The sequence below is a fragment of the Pecten maximus genome, chromosome 1 (assembly GCF_902652985.1).
Source record: "Pecten maximus chromosome 1, xPecMax1.1, whole genome shotgun sequence".
NCBI classification, from domain to species: Eukaryota; Metazoa; Mollusca; class Bivalvia; order Pectinida; family Pectinidae; genus Pecten; species Pecten maximus.
In genome coordinates, this window is record NC_047015.1 from 56,951,226 (window position 1) to 56,978,037 (window position 26,812).

A 26,812-nucleotide genomic window follows, 5' to 3' on the forward strand; every position below is an offset into this window, starting at 1 on the left:
TCCTTCCCGCCTCCAATCCGTTCACCTAACGAATTACAGATTCTTAAATCAAATTATGTTCTCGTAATGAAATCAGGACGGAACCAAAGGTATATATATATTTTCACATTATTTTCTTTGCGCGGTGATTGAGTTAACAGGTATTTTGCAATGTACCAAGGGAGATCCAAGATTTTGGCTTCGCGTTGCATTAACAGGATATCATACATTTTATATAATATCAAACATGTTTAGAACATTTGAAGACGCCGCCAAGAGATTTACATTTAAAGCAATAATTATTGTAAAATCTTGACAGGTTTCGGGTTATTTCAGTCCTGGTCACAATGTTCTTTCAGCCCTTACGGGGTATTGTATGATATGATTGGTAAATTGTGCCGTTAACAAGATTTTTACGTCATCACAACGGACACTTATTAAATATGGTCGTTTTGTGAGGTCAATATGGTGATATGTCAACCTGGTAGAATCAAACATTAACCGAGGAGGAAGCCCGAGGTTAGTATTTTGGTAGATTGTACCAGGTTGATATAACACAATATTGACCGAAATAAAGGTCCTTAATTTTCTATTGGCTATCAAACTTATTTGCAATAAGTCAGAGTAAAACAAAATATCTTGATTCTGTGTTGGGCTCTGGAACACGACTTTCGATAATGATATGAATCCATTACATCGCCATGCACCATAAACATCCAAGATCAGTCAACATATATCAGTATAAGGAGGTATTAGAGAAACATTATCGAATATGTTTGTATTGACTATATAGTGAAACCTCCCTACAGTGTCATTATTGCCTCGCGTGGTTCTATGCTTGTCCATTGATTAAATTGATCCTTAGATGTCAGATCTGGCGATGTATCAAATTGTCCTTATATCGAGTTTCGTGTCATTGATGACATTCATTGAATTTGACGATATGTTAGCTTGTGGTTTGTGATAATCGAAAAAAAAAGATTTTATCGAATTTATCAATTCATGACACATTTCTTATGTCAGATACAGATTTGAGTTTAGATAATTTGTCTATTTTACGCTGGTTGTTATTGTTGACACTCGCAAAAAAACAAAACAAAAAAAAAAACAAAAAAAAAAAACCAACAAAAAAACAAAAAACCATTCATTTCAGTTTTGGCTGAATTACGCTGAAAATACAATGTAGTAGACTTCCTCTTTGTAAGCAGATCAAGATTTATTTTCCTTGTACATTTCGTGTTCTGAAATTTCGTACATTTTATGGTATGTAATAAGAGCAAAATACAGCTTACAACACATGCGTTACATGGTGTACGGGATAAAATTTGATTGGTAATGGCGCCTCTAAGACTGGCTATGTGTTTGATGTGTGAATTCTTTACAGATAAAAATAAATTCAAATTATTCATTACTTTTATTCGTAAGAATGCACGTGATACTCATAATTAGTTGCAACGAACATTCTAAATATATTTTTTGGCGAGATAACAAATAATATGCTTCGTGTATGAATGTAAATTGAACTTGAACACGCGATGTTTCATTTACCGCAGAGCAGAATCAGAGATAATTAACCCTTTTTATATTTACTATAAAAGCCTGTCTGATTCACACACATGACATTTATAATACTGCTCGCATTTTAGTATAACTACAGGAGTTTATGAAGCATGAAAAGTAAACGTTTATCTTCAGGCCAGCTGTCTCATTCTGTGCTGTTTAATCGGTAATCATCGGGATTTTCCGGAATGGCACTGAAAGCCAATGAGATTTACACCCGTTATCACGTGTTTGCCGAACTCTTTCCATCTTTCCACCTAGGCATAAATGATACGTCTTCATGTTTTCTAATGCATTAGACACCTGTCTAATTTGACCCCTTAGGTTTATGACATTTTGTCGTATTCGACATCTCAACAATATTTATGTCATAAATTATCATATACAATTGTACTAATAGATATGCTATGTTTAGGTCATCTGACCAATAGAATCAGAATGACCTATAGCCATCGTACTTTGTCCGTCGTCGTGACATGACAGCCTTGGCGGCCATTTTGTAATATGATTGCACAATCTTTGTTTTTCTGAACAACACCTGCTTTAATCTTCTACTCAAGTGTCACCAGTGGGATTCAGTTTAAACTTACCTTAAGTGATTCTGAAAAGGTTCTGACCAGCTGTTGTTATTTTTCGGGTCGGTGCGAAATAAAAGATGAATGACATGGCAGCCATCTTGAAAAACACATTTAAAACTTCTTCTGCGATTCTACTGGTGCCATTTTGCTGAAAATTGGTAGGGCTGCTCAGGAAGGAGAGCCAACAAAGTGTTGTTAGTTTTAGGCATCGTAAAACTGTGACATGTCAGCCATGGCGGCCATTTTGAAACATGATTGCGCAATCATGGTTTTCTGATCAAGACCCTTTTCAAACTTCTCGAGTAACATCAGTAGGATTTAACTCAAACTATGGTCCTGTCCTAGTATTGCTATTTTTTGGTCGGTCCGAAATCCAAGATGGGCACCATGGTCAACATTACCAGTATACTCACTACTGGGAATAAATTCTACCAAAGTACACTGTACAAGAGTCTTTAGAGTCAGACCATTAAGGCCCACGGGCCACTGTTGCATATTGACAACCTGTCTAATTCGTTACATTTGTTGCAAATAACGGACTGTTGTATCACAAAGGGTGTCGGTTTAGACAGGTATAAAAGTACAGTATACATGTAATTGAATTCCTTTATATTGAATCAATTCAATATCAATCTAACACCTTGTTTATTTTGTATATTTTCAGTAAGATTTTCCGATAACGTCAAATGTCATCCCAAGTACCTATCCGGTGAGTGGACAGAGGAGGAAACTCTGCGCAGCTTCCTGGATACCATTGACGACCAAAATAACCCGGATGGAGTGGTGACACGAGAAGAGTTCCTCGATTACTACGCAGGCGTCAGTGCTCTGTACGATGATGATGCGTACTTTGACCTCACAATGAGGGCTTCGTATGGTCTTCCGAAAAAAGGATCAAACAACAATAGAAAATAGACATCCATTGTTTATTTTAATATTGTTACCATGACAATTTCCATTTGTGTACAAACAATTTCATTGAACATGAATTATGAATTAAGGTGTTATGTCACACCTCTATGCATATATATATGGGATGCTCGACATAGAAGTGTGCATATATCATGACGAAAACAAAAATATACCCCGATGTGTATGAGATGTATAGTTTTAACGAAAAATCAAGAGGAGTTCCGAAAAATTCGGGTTATTTGACCCCTGATATTTGGACGTAATTCGCTTAAAACGTCTCGAACAAATCACATGTTTGGTTTAAGGATACTTAAATAGGACTTTAGATATACTATTTAATACGTGTTACCTACAAAGAATGTATATTTAAAAGCTTGTTTATCCGCCTAAAACAGCTGTTAGAACTGTGCACATGTAAAAATTTGAAAAGCTAACGATGGAAGGACTGAAAAATACCAGCCGTGTCAAAAAGTATTTTGATGAACTTTATCACGTAAGAGGTTATTAAAATATCAACGCAAATATATTCCATTAAAACGAGAGCATGGCCATAGCGAAGTTTAAAGACGCCAAAGAAAACTACACTATTATCGGAGTTACCAATATGGATGCCATATGAGGAACAGAAGATGCCGAAAAATGATTTGTAAATAAATATTTCATAAAAAAGTTAGGCCACCGCTTAAAGATACTATTGTGCCATTGTATATTGCAAAATATATGTGTAGTAGGTAATTCTGATCCGAATAATTTGTGAAACTTTTTTTTACTGAAGTTAGAATTGATGAACATTAGTCTTTAATTTTTATATTTATTCCCTTGCAATTTCTCCCAAATGACGTTCTTCAACGATAATATACAGTGCCACTTTTTGCAACGGAATCATTTTCATGCATTTTACAGGTTTATGAATCTAACCCGAAAATCCGGATTTACGAGAATTTAAAGTTATCTATATATTGGCCAACAATTGCATTTTAAATATATTAATATGAATTTTAAGAAAAAAATTCATATAATACAATTTTATGAAATCGAATGATATGACCATTTTTATGTTGTTTTTTTTTTTTGTATAATATGTCATTTTTCAGAAGAATGTGTAAATCATTTGTGGACTTGTGTGTTTGTAAATTGTAGCTTTGAGTAATAAGTGTATGTGGATGTTTTAATTCATAATACACGAAACAGATAATTGTCATATTTTTCATCTTTAAATAAAGACTTATTTCAAACGGCAATGCATTTTTTGATGATATGGGATATGTCATCTAAACCAAAGTCTGACTTCGATCTGTGTAACAATATCGGGAGATAACGAGTTATGAGAATGTAAAGCCCGAGTTTCCTCTGGCCCTGACACCCTACACATAGAATATATATTACACAAACATAGAACAGTAAAGAATTCGGAAAGAATGTAATATAAATCCGTCTTCTCTTTCAGACAGGCAGATAACATAATAAGCAGATATCATGTTGAGCTACAGACATACAACTTGTACGTATGTAGATCAGCATGACTCTGGCCCGTACGCATATAAATAAAGTAATCTCAGCAGAGAATTTGCAATACTGTCGAAATTAACATACAATGGTAATAAACAGTAATTACATTAATACATAGGTTAAGAAATTATCTCATTAATACTAATCTATTTGAGTAGTGGGGGAGCGGAAGGGGAGGGGGAAGGGGAGGGGTGTGTGTGTGTGTGTGTGTGTGTTGTGTGTGTGTGTGTGTGTGTGTGTGTAGGTGATGGTGGTAGAAGAATAGGAATGTTATTGCAACATTTTTTCCGTGAGTCCTCATAAAGAAGTGACAACGAGGGACATGGGTTAGTTTTTGACATACATTATATTCTTAGAATAATATATACGTTTAGATATCTTATAGTGAAAGGGATATCATACCGACTCAAAGCGTTTACTTTTAATAATAAAAGATTGGACAGAATTGCAAATATTATTCGATTATTGTAATATTTTTACTCTTTGGAACAACTGACACTAAAACGACAACTAAAAAGATAAATAAATAAATATTGCATCACAATGTTCTGCAAATTGACAGATTTATAGAGGATATCTAACAGTGTCTTCAGTAATACCAAATATATTTCACGAGTGGGGCTAATATTTTGATATTTTTCACTCGTGCTGCGATATTCTGTTTATTACATTTTTTATCAACGAAAAACCTATCCCGTATGCTAACTAGGCCAACAGTTCCCTAAAAAAGTAGTCCCCCCCTGTCCAGGTGCTGACATATATGTCGGGCTTTCTGATTGGTCAATTATTTTGGTATTTTCTAATTAATCATTAATTTGATTGGTCAAATCAGCAAAAGTGATATTTTTCACTAAATGATATTTTTCACTATTTTTCACTAGTGAAAAATATCACTTTTATAGAATGAATATTTTTTTATATTTCACTGGTAAAAATGTAATAATATCCAATATCGCCACACACTCATACTTAATATCCATATGGTGGTTACAAGATAAATACTTTTGCAGTTTTAAATTAAACCAAAACACGACACACACGACACACTCACGACACACTTCACACGCATGGCACGCGCACACACACTCCGTGACACACGACACACACACGTCACACACATGATACACACACCCTACACGCACGTCACACACATGACACACGCGTAACACACGCATGACACACGCATGACACACGTAGGACGCACAAACGGCACACATACGACACAATATGTTCTGTGTATGCGTATAACATTTAGTAATACATCGCTGATTGATGAGATAAAACACTACGTGAACACGAAAGGTATTTCCTGTCTTGGTAGCATGACTGATTGTCTCGCGAGATCGAACGAGATATAAAAACCTCTGAGCAATGCCATTGATAACTAAACGTTATCTTATATCATTCTTCGTGGGAGCCATTATCGGTGGGGATAGATAGGACGACGGTTCTAGTCAGATCTTCAGACTGTAATTCATCATTTTCGGTCTACAGCGAAGTAACTCCTCGCCTGATTCTTATGTGACAAGTTTTATGATTTATTTAAACAAATTTACTGGGTTTAAATGGGGTAAACACACACTTGAGCTATTTGCGATGTTGAATTATTGGGTCAGCATTGTTTACAATTCTACTGTAATAAACATAAAATATATGTCTTACTTTGTAAAATAAACATACACTATTTTCCCTTCAAAACAGAAATCCACATGTCTGCCCTTTAAAATGTTTCGTTAATTTTCAAAATCAAACTGAAGTTGAATAAACTCATCAAAGCTCAAACTCAAAACTATTGTTAGACGGAGATTGTACATGTACATGTAGGTATTGACTAAGAAAACGATTAAGCTTGGAAGAGTGATTTCCCTTGTCTAATATAGTTTCATAGAATTTATTTTTCATTATTTAAATGCTTATTTCATAGCGTTTGTCTAGTACCTTGCTACATTATATTGATATGTATGGATTTATTGAAATGTGGAAATCCGTGCGTTATACGCGTGCTTATAGTCAATCGCGTGCGATCACATGGGTTGTCAATATGTGAGAGGAAAGGGATATGAGCCAAGATGATTTCAAAGAATGAATTGAATAGAGAATTTATTGCAATATTTGCAGCACTATTTGGACATTTGATAAAAAAAATATACAAATCAAATTCAAATTTCTGAGATAACTTTTATTCTTTTAGTTAGCCTTAGTTTGACGATCATTTAATCAAACATTTAAATCGTAAAATATGAAAATATATATACATTATCCTCCCTATCTATACATTATTGTAAGGAAGCCGTACAAAGACTCACACAACTAAATAAATAACTTACTATATATTTCTACTAGTGACTCCATCCCTTCATTCACTCGTTTGAAATTCAAATGACGTGACATTTATATCAAATTAAAGTTTGAGTTTTTTTTTCTATCTGATGAATGTTGTTATAGTATAGGTTGAATGGCATATGTACTCGAAAGACAGTAACCCTGACATTTTCATTACACTGGGGAACCCCCACCTTGGGGATTCCCGCTTTTTACACCACGAATCCTACGTCATTCTATTTTCAGTAGAAGTGTATATTTTTTCAAATTTTCAAATCTAAATACCTTATATCTTTATTCTTGTATATAGAGAGTACCCATTTCATATATTAATTACTCAGGAAAACCGCTACAAACCTAGGAAACACATTTTCCACCGGGACTTGGTTCAGGGGAAATACACGCTGATTGTGTTATTGGCTTAAACAATTTCAGTGTCACGTGACGAAACACCAAAGTAACATAGCGATGACACCGAAGATCCAATTTGTAATACAAATGTCGATCGAGTTACAGGTAAATGGTCGGCATATTGAAGTCTGTGTCACCTTGAATTACTGGCTTGTCAAAGTTTAACAGCTTCATATAGAATACTGGTCAGTTTTCATATTGATTAAACTGAAATCCCCACACAAACTGTACTGTATGATGTCCTTGTTAATTAAAATCCCTATACAAACTGTACTGTATGATGAAGACCACTAACGTCCTTGTAAACTAAAATCCCCACATAAACTGAACTGTATAATGCAGATCACACACGTCCTTGTAAACTGAAATCCCCACACAAACTGTACTGTATAATGCAGATCACACACGTCCTTGTAAACTGAAATCCCCACACAAACTGTACTGTATAATGTAGATCACACACGTCCTTGTAAACTGAAATCCCCACACAAACTGTACTGTATAATGTAGATCACACACGTCCTTGTAAACTGAAATCCCCACACAAACTGTACTGTATAATGCAGATCACACACGTCCTTGTAAACTGAAATCCCCACACAAACTGTACTGTATAATGCAGATCACACACGTCCTTGTAAACTGAAATCCCCACACAAACTGTACAGTATAATGCAGATCACACACGTCCTTGTAAACTGAAATCCCCACACAAACTGTACAGTATAATGCAGATCACACACGTCCTTGTAAACTGAAATCACCACACAAACTGTACTGTATGATATAGAACACACGTCCTTGTAAACTGAAATCCCCACACAAACGATAAGAGTAAATAATCTGATGATCATCAAAGTTCCAGAATTACTTTGTTCTTTTATATTTCAGATGTTTGATATTTGTACCTCCAAACACAGCCCACAGGTCATCATCCTTATCCAAACCGACAGCCCACGTGTTGAGCTTGTCTGTATGTATGACCCTGAGAAAATCGCCACACCCACTTAACAGTAGAATGTGGCAGTTGGCACAGTCCCCAACCACAAGATTCCCAGCAACATCATACGCTAAGTCGCATGGGTCAAACGGTTTCCGCTTTTGTGTGGCATTTCCACTGGCAATGTCGCCATTGTAAACAAACTGTTTATGAAGATCTGTGTCAAAGACAACCACTTGTTGATTTCCATTACCGCCATCTCTCTCAGAATTCCTCTCAATCACACCGATGTCCTGGGTGACGCGACACTCCGAGATCTTGTATGGTGAACGCACCAAAGGTTCTTCACCTCTAGAAGACGCCGTAGTGACCATGGCTGCTCCTTTCGTGGTAAATTTTGCTATGCGACAAGTCATCCCGACAATGACTTCATTGCTAGATGTAATGCAAATACACAAAGGATCGTCATCAACGCTAAATCTGCGCTTTAATTTCCCCGATTCAAACTGAAAAATGTTGTCATCGTCACAGATCCAGAGCGCGTTTGTTTTGGGTGACAAACTAATTGCATTTATCCAAGAGCTGTGGTCAACACGTTGGATTACGGTGCCGTCTGCATCAAGGAGAGTCAACGCTTTGCCATACTTTGTCCATAACTGACCATTATCATTCGAACATAACGAACCAACTTTGCACGGACTCTGAAATTCGTCGATCAATTTCGTCTTTGGCCATAATGTGCATAAGTCCTTTTGTTCTGTTGGCAGTTTTCTCCTTGTAAGTCTTGGTTGTCGCCTTTTAGAACGCGTTCCTTTGTCTGTTGGTGTTCCTAATGGCCGATCCTGACCTTGTAAGGTTGAACGTACATTTTCACCGGAAGTGGACATTTCTCCCACTGCCAGTTTCAATTGAGTTATAGGATTTCTGTTCGGGGAGAAGGTTACTGTACCCAATTCAGGCTTTACCGGGAATGTCACATGTGAATCGTGAACACCACGCGCTGTATCGTAAATCTCGAGGTTGGAGCCACGTTGAAGTACTAACTTGCATTCTTGTATCTGTTGTTTTAGCTGGGTGTTGAACCTCTCCAGGTCCTGTCTGTACGTCTGTAGTAGCCGGGCGTTATCCTCCTCCATTTGTCGGTAAAGGGACAATGTTTCTGACGCTAGCAAATCCAGGTCTTTTTTCAATTTCTTTGTTTGATTCTTTAGCTGAATTGAAAGTTGTTCAAATCTGCTTGAGTTTTCATTAAGATCAGATTCAACGGATGAGATATATTGAGTGGTTTGTACAAGGTCAACATTTTCTATTTTGTCTATGAAATCCGTAATGTCCTTTTTCTTTTGGGGTATAATTTCTTGAAGCTCACACATCGAATGACGTTTGTGCACCGTTGCCAAGCATTGTGTACATGCTATCTCACTACATTCCTCACAAAACAAATCAAGTTGTCTCCCCTTGTGGTGAATACATGTTGTCTGACCTTTGGCACGTGAAGGGACCTGACCTTTGTCCAGAGAGGTGGCCATACTGATAAAGTCTGAAAATATTAATTGATCAAAAGATATAGCTATATAACTAAAATGAAGAATTACGAACTATGTAGCAAATTTGTTTTATGAAGTATATATACACTGTACACTTACGTAGGGGAAAGAATGCCAAATAACAAACGTTAGTTCTATAATTATCATGATTTTAATCAAATTGCATATCACAACATGTAAAACACACAGCCATACTCACCACGTATGTGCAGTTTGATGTCAAATGTCCACACTTCCGCTGGCAAGGAAATTACTGGATTGCAATTAGCCAGACAGCAACGTTCGAAGTTGCACACTTTTGTTTTCCTTTGTCACCACATATAAAGCCCCAGGTTTAAAACTTGAATATGAAATTATTATGAAGGAATGAGCTGTTCATATCCCTTCTTTTTACTTCCTGGTTGGTTGTTTACAGCTATAGATTTACCTTCCAGACGATATCGACCATTAAATATATTCAAGTGGTGTGTGAGCCTTCTTTGTCAGGTTGTCTATGATTTGCATGCTGCGCTTTAAATCACCACATCACTGATGTATATGGGCTAACGCATACACAGACACCGACCGAAATGAGATTTCTAAACGTTATCCGATCAATATGTCCACACATAAATTCTTTACACGTCATTTAAACAAATAGTATTTCATTTGTTATATGTAAGTTTGAAATTTTCTGCACTTTTCACTTATTTTCTTTTAATGAGTGCACAACTGAATACAAGGGCGAATGTATAAATATATTCCCATTATTCCAAAGATATTGAGAGTAACTGATAAACCAAACTTAAGAGAAAAAAACGTCTGTTGTAAGTTTTCTTTTTCGATTGTTTCAAATTTAAACAAACAGGAACAACTCATTTGAATAAGAAATAAGATGGCCGCTCGTTTGTCATTTTATCCCTGTTGATTGCATTTTAAATAAAGATTGAGGTAAGTGATTGATGTTGAAGAGTTTGTGGTGTTATTGTATGCAAATTCTACATATTATATTCGATCGAAATGTTTTATCATTTCCTTGTACCGCATGACATATTTTGATTTTGAAAGAATTTGCCAGATCTCTGTTATATGTTCTGATTAGCTCTTCAATATGAAAAACAAAAAGAAGTCGGCCAATAGAGGGACAGAGTGTGTTTCCATGCTTATATATTTACACTGCATACCCACTATTTAACTTGACCAAGCTCACTTGAAGGTTACGAGTCCATAACTTCCAAATCTTTATTATGACGTCATTATTATAGTGTCGTCATAATTGTCACGTCGGCGATAACGAAAGATGGCTGTTGAAAAGGCTGTTCCGTCTTTGACGATAATAATTTGTTCATTCATCGTCGGAGCAAAATTCCTGGATATAGTCTTTAAAAATCGTTGTCAAATGTAAATAGAAGCATTGAACTGCTTTCATTTGGAAGTTATGGGCTGATGAAAGGCAAGGTTTAAGGTGTCCAGACACTTAATCACTAGACCTCCAACTCAGGGTTGCGAGATCGAAACCCATGTGTGGCAGTTGCCTAGTACTGACCGTAGGCCGTTGGTTTTCTCCGGGTACTTTTGTAAGTAATGTATTACATATAATGTTTTGGGAGATAATAAGCTTAGTTTTCTTGTTTTAAACTGTGTAAGAAGAAAAACACTATAAATGATATTTGGTCTTTTCGGTCCATTGCGTTACAGTTCTGGTGGTTAGCTGTACGGTCACATACAAAATGGCGGGTCAACAGTGTTAGATTTTGACCAACGTAAAGCGAGGGTCTACAGGACGGAAAAGAACACCAATATGGGATTGAATGGGTGTTTTGGGGTAAATAAATATCTCATTTATCCATATATGTAAGGTAGGTGTTATGTCACACCCGATTTTATTGTATTTGCACCAAAATCTTAGCGGCACAAAACGGTGTCGGAGAATTCCAAGTTTACATTTATATATATTTCTGTAGTAGCGAGCTCTGGCCCTACACCAGAAACGGCCAGCAGAAACTCGAGTAAGTTGCTGGTGTGTTAGACTTATCAATTGTACTGGGTAATAAAAGACGAAAAACAGGTCGGAAGATGAACATTTGATCGCTTTATTACATGACCATATCCACGATCACCGGGAAATGTTTTCATTTGAGTAAATTGAATTGTTTCTGTTTAAATGTCAAAGTTTACATGTTTAATTTTGTTTTAGAAAATTGAAAATTAAAATACTTTTCAAGATTATTAGGCATGATATTTCCATTTTCATTTTTTTTTCTTTTGTGAATTCCAACAGTTACATACACTATTTAACACATATACTTAGACGATTACAAACAATGTGACATCACATATGAGTCAGAGAGTTATTGCACTCTATACTGAAGCAGTTTAACACTGTCGCCTTTAAACGCCGCCCAAAGGACACCGTCTCTATCCACACCTACAGCACGTGTGTAGCTTATATCCGTATGGATAACCCTGAGGAACTCACCACGCCCATCTATTAGTAGAATACGACAGTTTGTATAGTCGCCTATGACTAGATCGCCACAATTATCATAGGCAACATCGGATGGGTCGAATTCAACTGGATGGCCTGTTGCACTTTCACTTGGAAGGTTACCATTGAAAGTAAAAAGTTTCTTCAGACCTATGTCCATGACAACAACCTTGCTTTTTCCCATCGCCCCCGTCACTTTTTAAATCCCAGTCAACTATTGCGATGTGTTGGGTGATCGGACACTCCGCAATCCTCTGTGGTGAACGTACGACAGGTTTCCCGGATTCTTCAGATATTGAAGCAATGACTTCACCTCTTACGGTGAGTTTGGTGATTTGTTCTGTCATCCCCACAATGACTTTGATATTTGCGGTGATACAGAGACACTTTGGCTCTCTGGCTGTGCTGAACCTGTGTGAAAGTCGTCCTGAAACAAGCTCCATGACGTTGTACCTGTTACAAACCCATAACGTGTCGGTTTGAGATGAAAAACTGATGTCATTGATGAAAACAAAGTCGTTTTGTTGGATCATTTGATTAGTTTTACCTTCCCTGTCCAGGAGAGTTAAGCTGTGACTATATTTTGTCCAGATTTGATCATCCGTAGTAAGACTTAGACCGCTGATGGGACATGGAGCCTGCCACGAGCCGACTGTTCTGGTCATCTGAGGCAGGAAGTCGTACCCTCGTCCTATTGCCGTGTTTTTCTCCGGCGGCTGAAAGCGATGTCGTGTATCCTTTGAACCTCTGTAATCACGTGGTCCAACTGACTTTCCTCGATCTGGGTAGGCTTTCACATTGGCATCATCTTTTCCTGATGTTGGTCTATACACACAGACGTCTTGCAGATCGCCAGGATTGCTAGGTGGGTGAAAGATGGCGGTACTCAAAGTTGGTTTTACAGGAAATGAGACATCACCACCCTGAATATCACGAGCAGTATCATATATCTCCACGTGTGAGCCACGTTGAAGCACCGTCTTGCATTCATCTATCTGCTGTTTAAGCTGAGTGTTGAACCTTTCCAAGTCCTGTTTGTATGTTTGAAGTAGCCTGGAGTTTTCTTCCTCCATTTGTCGGTAGAGGGACAGCGTTTGCGATGTTTGTAGCTCAAGGTCTTCTATTAATTGTTGTGTTTGAATTTTCAGGTCTTTTGAAAGCTTTTCAAATGTGCTAGCGTTGTCATCGATATCTTGTTGAATGGAAGCGATGTATTTACCGGCTTGCACAAGGTCAACATTTTCTCCTTGGTCTATAAAGTATTTTATTTCTTGTTTCTTCTGTGACATGATATCACGTAGCTCACATATTGAATGGCTCCTGTGCACGCTGGACAAACATTGTGTACATGCGAGTTCGCTACATTCCTCACAGAACAGCTCAAGTTGTCTCCCCTTGTGATGAATACACACTGCCTGACCTTTGACACGGGAAGGGACCTGACCTTTGCTCATAAAATTCGCCGCCATTTTGCAGAAACATCAGTTGCGAATGGTTATCAATATTTCCAATCTAAATCGGACTTAAGAGTGTGTTGGGCTATTAATTCTCTCTATGATACCGATTTAAACCGATAGACGAGAAAATTCGCCAGCAAATGAGACAATGCCTTCACTATAGGCCGAAAAGAATCACCCACCTTCTACAATGTGACAGTCAAGTTATAACAGTTTTTTGTCACCGAGGCACTCTGTATCAGGAATGAGGCAGTGTCCAGGCTACAGTCACACCCATTCAGTCAGAACATGACAGTCACATCGCAGCACAATCCTGTCCAGTATAATCGTCCTAGACAAACATCAGGTACATCCATTCTAAGAGAGGTCGTGGATGATATAAATAATTCCTGGTCATAGTGATAGATGTTATGACCTGAACCCGGCTCCACAGATAAACAAACGACCTTAAAACTGGATCAACATGGTTGCCGTAGATTAAAAAAGGAAGTTAAAATGCCGAGAGAGCGGGACATTAAGAACAGGGTGTTATATCGCTCGTCATGCACTGTTTAAGATGCTTTTATCAACTACCGTCGGCTTACATACACATGTATCAGCCGTGGTAATATGAATTACTGACTATTTATAGATATCATCACGATGGTTAAGTTAAATTAAGTTCAGTTGGTTTAAACTTTCTTTTATTCAGGCATTTCAAAACATGTATAGTTACAAAATTGGATGTACAGAATAGGAAATAGAAACAAGTGTCTCAGACACTTATGTAAATCTATCACCTTATCATAAACAGCAAATATATTGAGGATGGACAACATATCATTGGCATATAAGACCATATATTAACAATGAATAACAAAAGTTTAAGCAAGGAGAAGAAAAGGAAAATGGTGAATACTTGGTGTAGAGTTCAGGTTGTTGATACAGACAACTTGACTTAGAGTACAAGAACATGCTTTTGGGATAATTAAATCTTAAGTTCAGTTAAGTTTTCTTTTCAAGAGACCACTGACCATATATGCTCACTGGGTAACGGACAGTTGATGTTAAGTGAGTTTAATCTAAGAAGACGAGATTTAATGATCTCTTACGTCTATATATAACCACCCCCTTAGTAAGACCAAGTACGTTATACGATATTTAACATATAAAGTCATACGGGTGTGACAGAGTTGTCACACAACCAGTCTGAATAAGGCGTGATATGGGAGCATTAAAAACCACAGGCGCTTGCATAGAAAATGTTATTTTCATTTTTTTTTTGACAGTGGTATGTGTATAGCTTAACAGATTACACATACCACTGTCAAAAAAAAAAAATGAAAATAACATTTTCTATGCAAGCGCCTGTGTTAAAAACTTGTACTGGTGAATTAGGCTACAACGCTTTAACAAACACACTTTGTAACTTGACCTGCGTGATCTCCTTACTATAATTATCTACAGGTATGTTACATATGTAGATAGCTTGACACTAAACCGTATGCGGAGTAAAATTACCCATCGCTCACATTTAACTCTGACAAGGAACAATGGGGGTCATTTTAAACATTATCAGTTACAATCCAAAGTTGTATGTCCATATATTTATATGCATGTATTGTACACACAATTGCCCAAGCTCCCAAAGTCTATGTCTTTTGTATTTTATACAAGCGGGGTAACTCGTGTTATCTAAAGTGAATGCAAAGTCATTTGCTGTAAGTCATATACCTAGAGTCCAAATAAGGTATTAGGCAATATTTTCGCTCTGATCAACTGAAAGTCGTGCTCTATACAGTCGAATTCGCGTCTTAAATGGATTTTGTTATCTTACAACGCAATGTACATGTATATAAGAGAGGTACGGGTATCCGGAGTAACATGAAATGTATCTGATAAACTTGTAAGTTCGAGAGGATTACAAGTAAGCACACGAACATAATAACGAAATGAAAGTCATGTATGATAGTTTATTACGTACACATGCTAAAACTAAATCGAACCCCCCCCCCCCCCTCCGCCCAAAAAAATAATAAAAATAAAAAAAAAAAAAAATAATAAAAAACAAAACAAAAAACAAACATAAAAAACAACAAAACAAAACAAAACAATAACAACGACAAAGAATCAAATCATATATTATGCATATCATTTACAGTTTATAATAAACCTCTAATGTATGGCATATGAATAAGATACCTATAAAGTTCAGGAGTGACTCGATAATGGATATAAGGAATGGATAAGTGATGTATATTGAATGTGTAGCTAGACTGTGCCACGCATTAGTTTTTAATTAGTTTTGATTAATTAAGTGTATATATTGTGTACATCGTTTATGAACCCTAATTTGTAGTATATAACAATATTTGTAATATATTTTTGTGGAGAGGGCTTTTATAAGTTGGTAAAAACGTGTGCCAAATCAAATTGTGTCTAAACTATAAAATATGTTCAAATAAAACAATCCATGAGAATACCACAGGCTATCGTTCGTTTAAATTACAAATTAATTTGCATCTTATCAATTTCAACCCAGAGGTCATTTCCATCCTTGCAAGCGGCAATATACCAAGAAATAGATCTTGGCAAATATTTGTTAAAACTATTTGATTTGTATATCTCCGGACACATCCTACATAAAAATTGTCTACATATAATCAATTAAAAATTCCACAAAATCGAAAATTGTGTATATTCCAATTTCTGTACAAATCTTCAAAGTCTATACGTAACATCGTGATTGGAGTTTTTACGGAACGGAATCAAAAGGATTTTCCAATAAAATATTTAACACCCTCTGAGGTCAACAGGTAAGTTAACCGTCGCGTGGTAATATACTTAGACACAACAGTTCATGATCTGTACATAGCAAATTACCTAAAGTTCGTAAAAGTGTTATGTGGTTAGACCCGGTTCCGCTAGTCCGAAAGACTGCTTTATCCGGATAACCATTTTGGAGACAATACCTGTTCTATATTTTGGGTTTATGTGTGAATCTATATATAGTAGGAATATAACCAAAATAACTTGTAAATATCATAGGGATTATCTGATTTCACAAACGTGATAAATAATTCATTATGAAAATCGTCAGTTTCGCGGTATATGATATCTTAGTAGTGTTCGCGATAAAAGAGAAGGATCATGCGAACGTACATGCATGTACAGTATCAACACTGAATCTTTAATCTGTTAATTTACTATGTTCGCTGTTTATTCAGAGTTTAGGCCTGTACATTGATGAATCAATTTATTATCTAGTTCCATGCTTCAGTACGATTTCGTGTATAAATTTCTTAAAATTTGATGCTGGAGATGTTTTATTTTATTTTTATTTCTTATTCTTATAAAGTCCGTTTTTTAACTGAATAAGGAAATCCTAAAATCTGTATCCGATACCAGAGCACTGTCAATGTAACTCATCGTGAAGATCCGAGGTGCGTGGTTCGATTCCCTACCCATATCGGTTTGTGTTTCTCGGGAAGCTGAGAAACGGGCCAGTCTTTGCTGTCGCGGTTGTTAATATGGCAAGATGCTTTACCCTAATTTCTCTGGATGGCATGCGACGGTCCTCCCGTATGTTGTTCAGTGAGGTAGTCACCAACTACTACAATGAGACTCGCCTCAAAATGACCCTGTCTGTTCACGGGGCGATAAACCCAGGAAATAGATACGTAGTTTATCCACATTACCGACATCTCAATTCCTTTTTAAAACTTAGATAAACAAATATCATTTAACATTTTAGACGAAAGTTTTTAATTTTTATATCTTATTAAACTCCTTGAAAATCCAGCGTTCCATTGAAATAAATGTTTAAAAGTTTGCATATTTGTTTTATTCGGTTAGAGGTAAACCAAATGTACCAATTTTAACGTTACAAATTGAAGACATATATCATAGAATTACAGATAAAGCGATTTTAAAACAATACATGAAAGAATAAGTCATTAATTACTGTACGATTGCATGGAATTAGTATTTCAAGGAACTAATCATAAAAGTTCCATGTGTTCCGTTCACGTATCTCCGATAAATAGTCGCGAACGTAACCGTTGGACTTTGGAGATGAACGAAACTGTAAAAGACATTTATATTAAAATGTTTTAATTGACAGATAAATTGCAATGCCAACTTCATTCTTCCATTGTCTCCCCCGTATTAATGGATTCATAAAAGAACTAGATTTGTATCTAACAACAGTGGAGGTAATTTACAAAAACAACATGGAGTATGATAGTTTTGTGAAAAAATGGTCTATATAAGTGAATAATTTTTCAGATCTTCTTCACACATATCATAACATGTACTTAAAAGTAAGTCAAAAGTTTTTCTTTTTTTTCTATACCTTTAAACACAATATATTAAAATGAGAGAAAGCGTGAGTGGAAGGTTGTTTGTTTGTTTGTCTCTGTATTCCAAAAAAAAACAACCAATCCTTTTTTTTCTATTCATCACTTAATACGTATTGTACATCTTACTGCTGTAATGATATGTCTGTATTATTATACCATGTAATATAATGTACCTGTATGTATACTATATGTAAAAGGATGAATAAAAAAGATTTCAAAACTAAAAAAAACTTCATTTTCCCATGGCTGAGAGCAAGAAATATTCATTACACTAAAAATCTAGCTAATCTGAAATTAATTTTAACCGGAAATTTTCCGGAGATGCGTATTTGAGAAACTAATTAGATTAGAAGTAAAGATATTGGGGATAAGACAAGCAGATAACTGGTTAATATCCGAAAAACGTGAATGGAAACTGACCAGGACAATGGGTATCTCCCGTTTTGGTTTATTTTGTTAAACATCCTATTAACAGCCAGGGTCATTTAAGGACGTGCCAGCTAGGTTATGGAGATGGAGGAAAGCCGGAGTACCCAGAGAAAAACCACCGGCCTACGGTCAGTACCTGGCAACTGCCGCACGTAGGTTTTCAAACTCGCAACCCAGAGGTGGAGGGCTAGTGGTAAAGTGTCAGGACACCTTAACCACTCGGCTACCGCGGCCCCAAGAACTATGATTAACTCCCCGACAAAAACAGATTGTATATGATGTCTAGAGAACGTCTGATGAAGTCAGTCAAAAACGACAATTGTTTAACTTTATTTATTGAATTATCTTTTCAAAAATATGATGTACAGAGAAACACATTATACAACATCCAACTTATATGCAGTGTATCAATCCGGAGAACAAATGCTAAGACTTTTATAAACAAAACTTTTATAAACTTGCATAGATTACGTAAAATTTTGATAAAAGTATTATTCATTAGCTCTGAAAATAAAAAAAAAAAAATATTTGGCCGTGTATAATAATATTTTTCTGAAAATAATTCTCTTTTGATAGTCAAAAATGAAAATCGTAACAACTAAAGAAATTCGCCATCTATTTCATGGATATCACAATAAGGACATTCCAACTGCAAGTTTCCACATTTATGATCTTACAAAGTAGTATTTTTTCATTATCATTTAAAATTTCAAAATTGCAAATAATTACACACATATATTCACCAGACACTATATTACTCACTTGTAATGTGTTTTTGAAGTTTACTTGCAGCTCGACAATTCATGTCCATTTTTAATATATGCGATGAATCCCATATCCATTTTAAGGTCTGCTATGAAATTCATATAATCTTATATATTCTATCCCTTTCAAGATCCTAAATAAATATAGAATTAATAATCAATTTCAAGGTCTGAGATTAAATGCATACCAATTTCAAGCTCCACAATAAAATTCATATCCATTTCAAGATCAGCAACAAAACAGTCATTTCAAGACCTGCGATTAAATTCGTATCCATTTCAAGACCCTGCAGTTTAATTCGTATCCATTTCAAGACCTGCAGTTAAATTCGTATCCATTTCAAGACCTGCAGTTGAAATTCGTATCCATTTCAAGACCTGCACTTTAATTCGTATCCATTACAAGCCGATTTAGACTACCTCCGTTGAGAATTTCGGAAGTCCGGGACGCAGATACCGACACTGTTTTAGTTCTCGCCATTCGGCCTCCGTGATTGGAACATTTCTGTTTGGGGGGATCACGCGCTCTCGTCGCTGTTGTCGTAAAGGGAGTGCCTTCACGCAATAAACTGGAGGGAGTAGAAGAGGAGGCAGATGAGAAGGGCGATGAGACCAATCGTCTAACGGACCACTCTCCGATCTCTTTACCATATCTTTGGACACCATGGCTTTCCATGCCATGCGTTGTGTTGAATTGAACCTGAACATTCGATGTCCAAATAAGGGAGTGACTGTTGAACGAAACATACTTTTTTGACTCGCGTTTCGATGAAGAGGTTTACCGATACCTGATGCGATGTTTCTGTTGAGAGAGGACGGTGCCCGTGATCTCATGAACACATCCATGTTTAGACAGACACGACTGGTCAACAAGCACTGGTTAAATTTCAACAATCTTGAAATTTAGGTCACTTACCCGGTTTGAATTTCGGTTATGTGCTTCCGGGAAACTGAGTCAGCTTTCCGTTCAGAGTTGTACACATGCAACCAATAGTTCCGGTAAAATGGATGACACTATTTCACTAAATCATATGTATTTAAAGCACATTTGAAATGAACATTTCACCAAAATTGACGTCTCTTCTTCAAAGCTTCCTTTTCGGTAGTATTCCAAATATCCCATTCAAGTTCCTTATTTCGACAAAGTTGTCCCTTGTGTTACACCACCAGCAAAATGGACGACAGCGTTTCAAGAGGGTTTTGTAATCAAGAAGAAAATCAACGGACGTTTATCCGTCTGGAATTTCCAGTAAATGAGGATTATCTGCATACGATTCCTGTCTTTAAATACATATCTAACACCAATAAACCATCACGTGACTATAAATAATATCACAGTATTCCGTGTGTGTCATTCCAAGACTTTTCTATTTACTTCGCTCCTTGTAAACACTGTCCGACGGAACAGATGCCGACTCCGGAACTCCATCAAGGAAGGATCGGGCTGGAATAAAGCATAAAATATTCAAAGCTCAGACTAAGGGATGCTTGCGTGTGAGTCTGATTATTTCATTAAAACGGCAGATATAAATCCCATTGCACGTTTCAATATGGAAGTTTAAGGCAGTTTCGTATTTCCAATCTTCTTTCATCTTATAAAATTATACACGGGGTTTAAAACCTACCAGGAAATATGTCTATGCATTATTAAACAGAAATTAAAATAACCTAGCAAACTCTCCCTATAATCTCACATAAACAAGTTCTATTTTTGTCGTGTGTCGTTCTGAGAGTGCTGGGTTTATTAGAAGCGAATACTTGTTTATTGTCAGACTTTTTCTCCGGTATACATTTTCGTGACCACCCGACATAAATAAAGTCTTCAACAGAACCATGATTAAATCTGCCATAAAAATGTTGTTATACCAAATTAATTACATTTCTCATCGAATTGATTGAAAATGAAAAGAATTGCTCTTTTACTGTGATGCATCATTTAAGTACTAGGCCTTTAGGAGTCGGCCAATGTCTTTCTCAGTTCCAAGGTGAGCATTCAGCCGGAGCTGCCATTTCGGTGTCAGGGGTGGTGTAGAAATAAAAAAAAAAGGAAATTGGAGACAATTCTGTGAACGATTAGAGAAAATATGTTATCGATGAGAGGAACGTTTCTTTCGTGTATAAAAAGGCAAGGAACTCTAATTCTTGGTTTAGTTTGTTTTTGTTTAACGTCCTATTAACAGCCAGGGTCATTAAAGGACGTGCCAATTTTAGAGGTGGAGGAAAGCCGGAGTACCCGGAGAAAAAACACCGGCCTACGGCCAGTACATGGCAACTGCCCCACGTAGGTTTTCGAACTCGCAACCGACAGGTGGAGGGCTAGTGATAAAGCGACTCTAATTCAGAATTATACCGAGTCAATTGTAATTTATATTTTCTGGTCAACATTTGGCTCTCACTTCTTAAAGTTCATTAGTATGGTTAGTGTGGTGCGTTATTTATAATTCAAGCCTTGAAAATTTTCAATTTTCAATTTTTCGAAAAAAGAATAATTATGAGTTCCAAAGAGAAAAAAGGAAACCAGAAAACAGACACAATAACTTCATTAATAAAGTCAGTTTATCTATTTTTAAGCATTGTATCGAAAATATCCAATATATCCATTATTTATAAAAATCAATTTAGAAGAAGAAGAAGAAGAAGAAAAAGAAGAAACAATCATTGTTCATTTTCATTTTTATTGAACAGTTTGAAAAGTCTTGTACAATGTAAGATATATATATATATTTATAATAAAATAAAAAGCCAAACACAGATCTGCTGTCTCCCTAGTACTTTCGCGGCTACATTCTGCCGCTCTTCGGGGGATTATTTCCCTTACCTTAAATTTACCTGAAGAGCGGCAGAATGTAGCCGCGAAAGTACTAGTCAGCTTTCCGTTCAGAGTTGTACACATGCAACCAATAGTTCCGGTAAAATGGATGACACTATTTCACTAAATCATATCTATTTAAAGCACATTTGAAATGAACAGTTCACCAAAATTGACGTCTCTACTTCAAAGCTTCCCTTTCGGTAGTATTCCAAATATCCCATCCAAGTTCCTTATTTCGACAAAGTTGTCCCTTGTGTTACACCACCAGCAAAATGGACGACAGCGTTTCAAGAGGGTTTTGTAATCAAGAAGAAAATCAACGGACGTTTATCCGTCTGGAATTATCAGTAAATGAGTATTATCTGCATACGATTCCTGTCTTTAAATACATATCTAACACCAATAAACCATCACGTGACTATAAATAATATCACAGTATTCCGTGTGTGTCATTCCAAGACTTTTCTATTTACTTCGCTCCTTGTAAACACTGTCCGACGGAACAGATGCCGACTCCGGAACTCCATCAAGGAAGGATCGGGCTGGAATAAAGCATAAAATATTCAAAGCTCAGACTAAGGGATGCTTGCGTGTGAGTCTGATTATTTCATTAAAACGGCAGATATAAATCCCATTGCACGTTTCAATATGGGAGTTTAAGGCCGTTTCGTATTTCCAACTTCTTTCATCTTATAAAATTATACACGGGGTTTAAAACCTACCAGGAAATATGTCTATGCATTATTAAACAGAAATTAAAATAACCTAGCAAACTCTCCCTATAATCTCACATAAACAAGTTCTATTTTTGTCGTGTGTCGTTCTGAGAGTGCTGGGTTTATTAGAAGCGAATACTTGTTTATTGTCAGACTTTTTCTCCGGTATACATTTTCGTGACCACCCGACATAAATAAAGTCTTCAACAGAACCATGATTAAATCTGCCATAAAAATGTTGTTATACCAAATTAATTACATTTCACATCGAATTGATTGAAAATGAAAAGAATTGCTCTTTTACTGTGATGCATCATTTAAGTACTAGGCCTTTAGGAGTCGGCCAATGTCTTCTAAGTTCCAAGGTGAGCATTCAGCCGGAGCTGCCATTTCGGTGTCAGGGGTGGTGTAGAAATAAAAAAAAAAAGGAAATTGGAGACAATTCTGTGAACGATTAGAGAAAATATGTTATCGATGAGAGGAACGTTTCTTTCGTCTATATAAAGGCAAGGAACTCTAATTCTTGGTTTGGTTTATTTTGCTTAACGTCCTATTAACAGCCAGGATCATTAAAGGACGTGCCAGTTTTAGAGGTGGAGGAAAGCCGGAGTACCCGGAGAAAAAACACCGGCCTACGGTCAGTACATGGCAACTGCCCCACGTAGGTTTTCGAACTCGCAACCGACAGGTGGAGGGCTAGTGATAAAGCGACTCTAATTCAGAATTATACCGAGTCAATTGTAATTTATATTTTCTGGTCCACATTTGGCTCTCACTTCTCAAAGTTCATTAGTATGGTTAGTGTGGTGCGTTATTTATAATTCAAGCCTTGAAAATTTTCAATTTTCAATTTTTCGAAAAAGGAATAATTATGAGTTTCAAAGGAAACCAGAAAACAGACACAATAACTTAATTAATAAAGTCAGTTTATCTATTTGTAAGTATTGTATCGAAGATATCCAATATATCCATTATTTATAAAAATCAATTTAGAAGAAGAAGAAGAAGAAGAAGAATAAACAATCATTGTGCATCTTCATTTTTATTGAACAGTTTGAAAAGTCTTGTACAATGTAAAATATATATATATATTTATAATAAAATAAAAAGTCAAACACAGATCTGCTGTCTCCTTAGTACTTTCGCGGTTACATTCTGTCGCTCTTCAGGGGATTATTTCACTTACCTTAAACTTACCTGAAGAGCGGCAGAATGTAGCCGCGAAAGTACTAGGGAGACAGCAGATCTGTGTTTGACTTTTTATTTTATTATTATTTATCGTCACATGGACATTTCAACTTTATTCTATATATTTATATATATATATTGTATTGTATATAAGAAATAGAGGATATCTAACAGTGTCTTCAGTAATACCAAATATATTTCACGAGTGGGGCTAATATTTTGATATTTTTCACGAGTGCACAGCACGAGTGAAAAATATCAAAATATTAGCCACACGAGTGAAATATATTTGGTATTACTGAAGACACTGTTAGATATTCTGTTTATTACATTTTTTATCAACGAAAAACCTACCACGTATGCTAACTAGTCCTACAGCGATAATTTGTAAACAAAAAAAGTAGTTCCCCCTGTCCAGGTGCTGACATATATGTCGGGCTTTCTGATTGGTCAATGATTTTGGTATTGTTTCTAATCATTAATTTAATTGGTCAAATCAGCAAAAGTGATATTTATATTTTTCAAAAAGTGAATATCACTTTTATAGAATGAATAATTTTTGATATTTCACTGGTAAAAATGTAATAAAAAGAAATCTGTCCTTGCGATGGTGAATGTATAAAAAAATAACAAAAAACAAGACTTTGCCGCAAGCCCTTTCTGCCCTCTCAGGCTTTTTCAGGCTGATTATTGTATTGTATATATAGATATGTACATTTACTTATGTTTTGCTAGTTATCGTTTTTCCTTCCTTTTAAATGTTTATTTTTAGCGTTTGCCACTTCATTTAAAATAGTTAACTAAGAACAATGCTACGTCACACGAACTACCCATTGTGTGTATACTCTAAAGACGAAATATCAACATTGTACATTGTAATTGTGTAATAGCGCATAGCGGGTTATTTAAAGCGAGTGTAAAATCTAGTGTTATAGAGTTTAAATTTTGGCGATTTTCCTACTTCAATTTTTTTAGCGAATTATCGAATGGAACTTGTGCATCTACTTTAGCTGAAGAAGTCACACAACAATTGTGTGCTGTATTTTTTGTTTGTTTTTGATTTGCTAAAACGTTCACCTCGTTAAAATAATCTGCTACTAAAAAAATATATCAAATTTACTAGAATCAATTGTTTGAGACGACTCACTTTTTTCTTTTACCTACATCAAAGTTGGTTATATAAAAATTATATTTGATTTTTTTGTATTGTAATCCTCAAAGTTTGAACACTTTCGTCTTAAAAAATTGTGTTACATATTTATTGTGCAACATTTAGCTATGAATTTGGGATCCCAATTTTTAAAACATCATACTCTTGAGAATATAAGATAATCTTACGGCTATTGGCATTGTTTTGAAAGTTTTTTGGATAAAAAAAGGGAGCACTGTGTTACAGGTATTGTGCAACACTAAGTAGGCCATAGTTCAGGCCCATGGAACCTTTTGATTTTTTTTACATACCTCATGGGTCATCTCTAAGATTGCTACAAATAACACACATGGGAAATACTTCAATATAAAAAAATAATATCAATACTTATTCATTTATTTTTATTTATTTTTATTTACTTATCTATATTTATTTATTTATTGATCGCAAGGATAGATGAGACTATGACGATGCCGCTATGTAAATGAGAACTGTGACGATAAAGATAACTATTCCAATGTAACCTAGTATTACGTATATCCGGTCAAGAAGTATTACGTATATCCGGTCAAGAATAATAGCCACATCCTTCCACTTTATGATGACGTCATCAGTTTCTGTGTCAGTCACCTGGACATCAGTTTCTTTTGTCTTACGTTTACATGCAGTTCGGCAAAATGTCACGAATCACACGAGATTTCGCGGGACCGGAAATTCGTTACTTTTGTGATAAAGATGAAGTTGAAAAATGGTCAGCAAAACACAGATACTGCTTAAACATAATGTCGTTATCATGGTGTAGTTGATGGCCGCCATTGGCTTAGAATTCGTGGGTAAAACCCCTGTAAGTACAGTCAGTAACACAACGTACGACAACAAAAGCGTCACGCTGAAGTTGATGCGCTCTTCTGACTGTGGAGGTAAAATAAACACAAGGGGATTGAGAACCAATAAAATCACCATAGGTGCGATTGTATTTAATCCGTGAAATGTCGACTTCCGTTTGATCGTTATGTCGAATTTTAAAACACTCTGGGCTGAAACAGTATCAGAACTAACAGATGTATCCGTCACTGTCCATTCTCCGTTTTTCTCGAAATAACTTTTATCCATGCCACTTGATGAGGAGTGTAGAATGACCTTTGACTTGTCATAGCCCCATGGGGTCAAAACAACCGTACACGACTGTTCGTCAAAAGGAAAGTTCGACACATCCGGGTCACATTTCACCTTCAGAAGACCACCTGGTTTCCAGGAAACCATGCCTTCGAAAGTCACGTGCGCTTTGTAGTGTTCCTCACTGATTGGCTCAAATTTTTCTGTCAGTTTTATATTGTAAAGTTCCGGAAGCCAGATTTTAGACTGTCCTACTTTTAAGTAGGTCAATCCCCCGTATGTTGCTGGTGTCCATGTGAGAATCTCGTCCGTCCATTTGATATGAAGAATGACAACAATGGCGAGAATCTCTGTTATGGAACTATAAGCTATCCACGGCTATAAGTTCCAAGGACACGTTGACCTTGAGCGGTTGTGAGAAATCATTCTTGAGCGGCCGGATGTTCTTGTTGTAATTGGTAAAGAATGTAGCATTATACGCTGATTGAGTTTCCAATAAAGTTTGACCACTGGTCAGTAGAATGTCCATCGCTAACACACCGACGTAAATCCACATGATTATTATTATTTAAACCATCTGAAATGTCAATTTTAAATTATTAAATGTAACAGTCT

The 26,812-nt window shown here is 36.1% G+C and overlaps 4 protein-coding genes across 5 annotated transcripts in view; 1 reads left to right on the forward strand and 3 right to left on the reverse strand.

Moving 5' to 3' along the window:
- Window positions 1–4,270, forward strand: part of LOC117338996 (calcyphosin-like protein) — a 33,890-nt gene extending 29,620 nt beyond the window's left edge. For both annotated transcript variants that reach the window (XM_033900370.1, XM_033900363.1), the window contains one exon: window positions 2,782–4,270. In XM_033900370.1, coding sequence (XP_033756261.1) covers window positions 2,782–3,032 — 251 coding nt within the window. In that variant the 3' untranslated portion in view covers window positions 3,033–4,270. The remainder of the gene's footprint in view (window positions 1–2,781) is intronic.
- Window positions 4,271–6,708: 2,438 nt separating this feature from the next.
- On the reverse strand, window positions 6,709–10,146 carry LOC117339012. The gene is made up of 2 exons (XM_033900380.1): window positions 9,958–10,146; window positions 6,709–9,751 (listed from the first exon to the last, which is right to left on the reverse strand). Exon 2 carries the CDS (start codon window positions 9,738–9,740, stop codon window positions 8,139–8,141), a length of 1,602 nt encoding a protein of 533 aa, XP_033756271.1. The 5' UTR covers window positions 9,741–9,751; window positions 9,958–10,146; the 3' UTR covers window positions 6,709–8,138.
- A 2,198-nt stretch (window positions 10,147–12,344) lies between these two features.
- Window positions 12,345–13,694, reverse strand: LOC117321473. Its single transcript, XM_033875903.1, has one exon. It carries the CDS (start codon window positions 13,692–13,694, stop codon window positions 12,345–12,347), a length of 1,350 nt encoding a protein of 449 aa, XP_033731794.1.
- A 6,888-nt stretch (window positions 13,695–20,582) lies between these two features.
- On the reverse strand, window positions 20,583–26,344 carry LOC117321493 (neuronal acetylcholine receptor subunit alpha-4-like). The gene is made up of 3 exons (XM_033875913.1): window positions 25,852–26,344; window positions 22,501–22,569; window positions 20,583–20,659 (listed from the first exon to the last, which is right to left on the reverse strand). Exons 1-3 carry the CDS (start codon window positions 26,342–26,344, stop codon window positions 20,583–20,585), a joined length of 639 nt encoding a protein of 212 aa, XP_033731804.1.
- Between the last annotated feature and the right edge of the window lie 468 nt (window positions 26,345–26,812).